The following is a 7,510-nucleotide window of genomic DNA, read 5'->3' on the forward strand; positions in this document are numbered from 1 at the left end:
GATGAATCGAAAGTTTTTTTGGAATATGGACATTATCATTATCAGATTTTTCTTTTTGAAATGTTAGTCGTTGTTTTTTCATGTTAGCTTCATTGTTATTTACCTCGTTGTCTGTATATTGTTTTGTTGGATTATCAACGGGTTCAGGATAAGTTTGGGCCAATAAACTCGATCTATTTCGTCTTCTTCTGTTTTCAACTAGCGAGTCTCTAATTCCTTTTTTATCAGATGAAACTAATACATCATCAAAACCACCTTGTGGAGACTTATTGTCCTGTTGTTTAGGTGATTTGGTTGTGCAAAATATTTCATCGGCAGGTTTATTTTTTTTAACCAAAATTGGCGTTTTTTCGTAAGTATCATCCAAACTTACTATATCAATATAAGTTAGTTGACTGTTAGCATATGACTCAAGCGCAGATTGAGAATTTTTTTTTTGGAAAAATAAGATATCAGTAGGCGACTTGAATTTTTTTTTTGTGCACGGAGGGTTTAATAGCTGCTCGATTTTGGACCCAAGTAAACGGTCTGCTAAAGCTAAGCTTGCATAGTCGTTTTTCGAATTTTGGTTTTCTTTGTTTGCTTTCACATTTTTATTTAGTGAGTTTGTAGACATTTAGTTGTGAAAACAAATAAAATGAAAATTTCATTTTGAAGACAAAAATTGAAAACTACAAGTTCAAAGAAAGAAAATGAAAAACGACAGAATTCGATAAACTTTTAACGAATTATTTCTAAATAATAATAAATTAAAATTTTGTATTTAATCGTTATTTATTTTTCGATCAATTTTGATTGCGCTCCATTTGTTTTTTTAATAATTGTATAAATTAATATGCCTAAGATCGTATTTGTTCGTCACGGTGAAAGCACATCCAACGCAGATAAAATATTCACTGGATGGTTAGATCCGGAATTGACCGCTAAGGGTGTTCAGGAGGCACACAGTGGGGCTGAATATTTGAAAGAAGCTAAGATAGAATTTAATGTGGCGTACACCTCAGTTTTAAAAAGAGCTATTCACACATTAGACATTATATTAGATGACTTGGATTGTGTATTCCTTCCAGTGTACAAATGTTGGAGGCTGAATGAAAGACATTATGGCGCGCTTCAGGGAAAAAACAAGGTTGAGACTGTCAAGAAATTCGGTGAAAATCAAGTATCTATTTGGAGGAGATCTTATAACATTCCACCTCCAATGCTGGAAGAATCTGACTTGTACTCAAACGACAAAAGATACTCAAATTTTGCCAAAGATTTACTTCCACGCGGAGAAAGCTTGAAAATGTGTTTGGATCGTGTGCTGCCCTGCTGGTGTGACGAATTGTTACCGGCAATGAAACGATATGAAAATGTTTTAGTTGTTGCTCACGCCAATTCAATAAGAGCCATACTGAAGCATATTTTAAATTTACAAGAAAAAGAAATAGTTGAATTGGAAATTGCTACCTGCGTTCCTATTCTTTTTGAATTCGATGAAAAACTCAACTTAAAATCTCATAAATACTTAGTAAGCGAAGAAGAAATAAAAAGAAAAATCGAAGAATACAAAAAACAAACTAAAGAGTAGATATTTATATATAAAAAAAACTATAAAAAATAAAAAAAAAATAAATAAATGAGATTTTCTTAAATTTTTTCTTATTTTCATCATAAAATGTCTTCAGATTTTACTCCTCGCGGACGTAATAACAACTATTCAAACTATTCGAACTATTCGAATAATTATAGGCAACAAAACGGAGGTCATGGGTATAGAGGCTCGTCTAGATATCAAACACCTTTAGACCACACTCCTTCTACGGAGCCGTTTAGAAAAAATTTTTACACACCTTCCGAAGGGACATTAAACTTATCTGAAGAAGAAGTAGAGAAATGGAGAAAAGAAAATAACATTATGATCCTAACGAAAAACCTTGACATTAGACCCGTCTTTACTTTCGAAGACGCAGGTTTTCCAAGCCAGGTTAATCAGTGCATTAAAAAAGCTGGTTTCGAAAAGCCATTTCCTATTCAGTCTCAGTCATGGCCTATCATTATGAGTGGACATGATTACATTGGAATTGCTGAAACAGGTTCAGGTAAAACCCTGAGTTTTTTGCTCCCTGCTGTAATTCATGTTCTCGACCAGCCGCCTATCCGTAAATTTGAAGGACCTGTAGCTTTAGTCTTAGCCCCTACTAGAGAACTCGTAGAACAAATTCGAGAATGTGCAGTAGAATTTTGTCCAAGAATGCGCTGTGTTGCTTGTTATGGTGGCGCTTCTCGAATGACACAATCTGATGCTTTGAAAAGAGGTGTAGAAATAGTTATTGCGTGCCCAGGAAGACTTAATGACTTTATCTCTGCTTCAAAGGTCTCAATGCGTAGAGTAACTTATTTAGTTTTGGATGAAGCTGATCGCATGCTTGATATGGGATTTGAAATGCAAATCAGAACTATTATAGACGGAATACGTAAAGATCGTCAAATGTTATTTTTCAGCGCAACATGGCCTAAAGAAGTTAGATCTCTGGCTTTGGACTTATGTACCAATGATCCTGTTCATGTCCAAATTGGATCTTGCGTTTTAAAAACTTCTGACAACGTTGTTCAGCATACTTTATTACTGAATGAATCAGAAAAACTGAATAAACTCTTTGAATTGTTGCAAAAACTCCACGAAGAAGATAGCAAACAATTAATTATTATTTTTACCGAGACCAAAAAATCGTGTGACTTTATTACTAGCGAGCTTCGAGGCTCTGGTTATTCAGCTTTATCAATTCACGGAGATAAAAGCCAAAGCGAAAGAAAGTACGTTCTAGACGAATTCAAAAGCGGCAGAACAAACATATTATGTGCAACAGATGTCGCTTCTAGGGGTCTTGACGTTAAAAATGTAAAAGTTGTAATCAATTACGACATGCCTTTACAAGTAGAAGACTATGTACATCGTGTAGGTAGAACTGGAAGAGCTGGCGCTACTGGTGTCGCATATTCTTTCTTTTCAGATAAGAACCGAGGAATTGCTAAAGATTTAGTTAATATCTTAAATGAAACTAAACAAGATGTACCTCAAGCATTACTTGAAATGGCCAAGAAACCATTCGATAACAGATTTTCTCGTTTTGGTTCTTCTAGGTCTTACTCTAACAACCGAAATGGTTACAGTCGCCCTTACGACAATAATAGAAACTATCAAAGCTCTTACAATTCAGAGCGCGGCGGTTTTAATAAAAAGTTTAATAACTTCTCAGGAAACAACAGACAAGGTGGTAGTCAATACAATGAGCAATCAATGTTTAAAAACAAGTTTAACAAAGAACCAACGCACATTAAATTTTAAAAAATTGATCGCTTTTCTTTTTAAATAGATAGTAGTGTATAGTAAATTAATTTCAAAATACTTCTTTTGATGTACTTTAGCGCTTTTATTACATCAAGTTTATTTCTTTAAAAATTTTAAACTGTATATAGTTAAGTAGAATGTATCTTAGTATATTGTATAACTCTTGTATAAATAGATCAAAATATTATGGTTCAAATATTCATGAGTTCTTCTTCCAATTTTTGGTAAATATTGTTTTCCTGCATTATTATTGCTTCATGAATAATGAAAAATCTCATTGCTATCTGGTCTGTTTTTGACAGATTTTTATTGTACTGCGTACTAATTTTCAGTATGATTGTGCAAAGTTCAATAAATTTGTCCGGCTCAATGTTGTTATTGTCACTTAAAACTTCAATTGCGGCGTTTATTAATCCTGAAAACGTTGTAAAAAGCTTTTCACATCGCAACTGTGTTTTCGCTACTTCACTAGATAGTTTTTTTAATGCGTCTTTTTTTTCTGTTATTTCGTCACAAATTAAAAGATATACTTCTTTTATCAAGCTTTTTAGTTCGAAGTTAGACCATTTTAACATTGAATGCATTAACAAACATATTATATACCTTATTTCGTAAAGTTTGTCAATTTTGTCAAGCAAATTTATATTTGTCGAGTTTGAATTATAAACGTTTACTGGGTCGTTCAAACACCGCTCAATTATTTCACTGTAGTTTTCTAAGTATTTTTCCAAACTCAAATACAGCTGTCGTAATTTTTTATACCAGCTTTCGAATTTCAATTTAGTAATTTTATCTACTAGTTTCTTGTTTTGAATTTCATTAATAAAAAGTTCAGCTGAACCATCTGCTATGTAAGCGTAGCAGTTTATCGATTTCGAATTACTAAAGTTTGTTGTGTGAAACTGAGAATCAGAAAAGTTCTTCTCACAATCGGTAGCTTGCACGGAATTTTGAGGGTTTTTACTGTTTTTCGTATGGCCTGCTGTGTAACAATATAAGTTTGGCGAAATGCGCGCTTTTATCAATTTAAATATTTTTGAAATGTTGTGCTTCGTTTCATGAATTTCTGTTTGAATTGAAGCGGAGGTAGATTTTTCGTTTGCACTATAGTCGAAATTTATGCTTAGCTGTTTCCTGCTAATCATTGTTAAATGTACAAAAAATACTTCTAACGCCCAAGCCTTGTAGTAAAAATTTGCATTAATCGTTATTTGATCTAACTCTAACTCAAGTACATTGTACAACAACATAATGTTGTCAAAGTCAAAAAAATTGAACATGACTTGCAAAAATGTTGTTGGGAACAAACTCTTTAAAGTTCCTGGCAAATTTTGATTTTCAAAAAATAACTCTTCGTCGTTGAAATTCAAGAAATTTAGACCTAGGTTTGTATGTTTGTTTTCCAAGTGGGAACTTTTTGTCGAAAGCTCTTCAACACTCAACAAACTGTTTTCATTATTTTTGTCTTCTCTGTACATCTTGTTCTGGAACGTCATTTCTTTATATTTTTCAGGGCATAATTCTAGTTCGTCCAGCTCTATGTACTGACTATTACTATTTCGACAAAATATAAGCGAAATCACTTCTCTTATAAATAAATCATCGACATCGTAATTGTTTTTATTTATTTTATTTATCAATTCTTGGTAAACAAGTAGTGTAATGTTGTTTTTGATCTTGATCTCCTGATTGAACTCAAGTATTTGTTTCAACTGTGCTATTTCAGCAATATTTGATAAATAATTAACATTGTTTTCGTCAACTTGATACAATAGCATTACAAACTGCTTAGCGAATTCTGAAATTACAAAAACCTTCGTTTTTTCATATTGTGTTAATGCTTGATTGGTAAGTAATAATTCATTTTTACTCATAGTAGTGTCATTTTGCAGCGTTAATAAATAACTTTTCAGGTTACTCAGTTCGTGCAGTTCAGTCGAACTAATATACCAAGACGAAATTTGCACGGGATCGTTTTTGTTTCGACACGATGTTTTTTCATGAATATTTGGCTCATTTATGCTTTTTTTTTTATTTTGTTGGAGGAGACTTTTATTCGACCTTAATGTTTTAATGATTCTATCAAAATTCACTTGTGGGCTGTGTTTTAATTTAGATAACCAGAACAAGATTTTTTCCGCCCATACGCAGTTAGAAGTGTCGTAAATCAAAACGTTGTAAATTTTTCTCTTCAGTTCAAAGGGGTCGATCAATTCTTTTTGCAATTCATTAATTGTTTTTTTAATTTTTTTTCGTTTTTTTTTAACACTTTTATCTGACAAATAGTTGTTCAAATCGTACAATAATTTAATGTAAGCTGGCAAAGTGGATACTTCTGAGATTTGACGAATTGAACACCAGCAAGGCACACTCTGCAACTGAAAAGTGATCGTGCTCCGCGAATCACCTAGCTTTTGCAAACCTTTTTCTAAGTGAGCTTCCAGGCTCACCACGTGCTGGATAATTTCATTTTCTATTGCTTCAATTCTGGTATTATTTGGATATGCACATAAAACAATTGGCAGCTTTTTTTCAAAATGCTCACGACCATTTTCACTCGTGTCTATCTCGTTTGATCTAGCTAATTCGTTGTTTATATCATAACCTATTTTAATAAACTGCCGAAATGCCATTTATTCGTGCTTAGTTCGCAGCTACTACTGTATAATAAGCAATTTCTTTCAAGACTATAAATTAGTCTTAGACATATGATAATTAATTAAGAATAAAATTTACGTACATAATCATTTGAATATAGAAATTGAAATTATGCTCGGTTTTATTTTGAGAGAGAATATTTATCAACGGAAAAATGTTTAATTATTAAGATTATTTAATTTTAATGATGATACCCGTGGCGATGGCCTGAGTCAAAAATAGCAGTGTTGCAATTTGCTCCTTGACATTGGATCTGTGCTTGGTAGGTGATCGTGGGTTCCATGTACTGAGTCATTACACATTGATCGAGCAGAAAGTCTCGTGCAAATCCGGGTTCTGCACAAGTAAACTCAGCGTCGTGTCTTGCTCGGCATTCGTTTCCTACTAATTCAAAACCTGCCGAACAAGTTAATACTGGCCGCACTTCACTCGTAGAACAACAGTCAGTAGATGGGTGTTTTCGATTTTGCGTACCGCAAGGAGCGAAATTGGGAGGACAGGTGGCTATTGCTGCTCGCGACTCGACTGTGAGTATTGGTCTGATTTCTTTTTTTGGATAGCGTTCAAAAGAAACACACTGTCTGCCCATCAATTCTCCTTTGTCGCAGTATGCAAGTGCTGGAACTAAAACATTTCTTTGACAGGTGTGGACAACTTGGCTTTGTGGAATAGCAATGACGTCAGTGATAATGTTTTCGTGATGAGACTTTACTCTTTTGTTTAGCTCACGAGACACTTCTTCCATGTGTCTCTTGTTTCCGGAAGTGTTGACATATTGTGGATTGCAATTATATGACTCCGTTGTCATGCAAGCCATTCCTTGTGGCTGGCTGTTTTCTGGGCATTCTAATAGCGCTGGGAATACTTTTTCAGCAATACAATAATCAGCTTCAGGGTACGTACCGTCTGGACATCCAAATTGACGTGTTTGCAGGGTTCTGACGCAAATTCCCCCTTGAGAGTGTCCCTGTCTAGTTCCTTCAAAGTTGAAACCTTCTTCACAAGAAAGTGTAGCCCTAGTGGATAAAGTCCTGCGACAGACATTTCCGTCTAGTACATGATCGTATGGACATTCTTTTTCCGCTGGACGAATTACTAAGCAGGTATTGTCTGCTTGAAGAATTCCTTCGTAACATGTGGGGCTTAAAGGTTTTCTGACAATTTGCTGACATTTGTCATCTTTGAGCTCAAATGAATCTATACAGGAGAAAATAGGCTCAGCTGTCGACACCTGGTACATTTTTTGATGATCTACTCGAACATTTGCTAAACATGTTGCCAATAATAATGATAAAGAATTTCTCATAATACTTTAGATTTTATTTGTATATATCAAAGAATTTTTAAAAAGAAACTTGTTTGCAAACATCAAACAAATTCATCGTGTATGTCATTTATTGAGGATGAATTTGCGCAAAACGATTCGCAAACAAATACAACGCAGAAACAAATTGTAGGTTTATGTGCTCCGACATTTCATTAGCATGGCTTCAAATCTCAACTTCAGAACAAAGCTGC

General features: G+C 34.0%; 2 protein-coding genes across 2 annotated transcripts; both read left to right on the forward strand.

The window, feature by feature from the left end:
- Positions 1-829: 829 nt before the first annotated feature.
- Positions 830-1,573, forward strand: LOC142598158 (2,3-bisphosphoglycerate-dependent phosphoglycerate mutase-like; the record flags this gene model as incomplete). Its single annotated transcript, XM_075735116.1, has 1 exon — positions 830-1,573. A coding segment is annotated over one exon (744 nt), but the record flags the coding sequence as incomplete, so codon positions are not given.
- Positions 1,574-1,900: 327 nt separating this feature from the next.
- LOC142598159 (uncharacterized) lies at positions 1,901-3,373 on the forward strand. Its single transcript, XM_075735117.1, has 2 exons — positions 1,901-3,116; positions 3,360-3,373. Exons 1-2 carry the CDS (start codon positions 1,901-1,903, stop codon positions 3,371-3,373), a joined length of 1,230 nt encoding a protein of 409 aa, XP_075591232.1.
- The last annotated feature ends 4,137 nt before the right edge of the window (positions 3,374-7,510 follow it).

This window comes from Dermatophagoides farinae, unplaced genomic scaffold (genome assembly GCF_024713945.1).
Source record: "Dermatophagoides farinae isolate YC_2012a unplaced genomic scaffold, ASM2471394v1 contig9, whole genome shotgun sequence".
Lineage (NCBI taxonomy): Eukaryota > Metazoa > Arthropoda > Arachnida > Sarcoptiformes > Pyroglyphidae > Dermatophagoides > Dermatophagoides farinae.

Excerpts from the sequence above, each read along its gene's own strand:
- LOC142598159 (XM_075735117.1), top strand. The coding sequence starts at position 1,901 with ATGATCCTAACGAAAAACCTTGACATTAGACCCGTCTTTACTTTCGAA.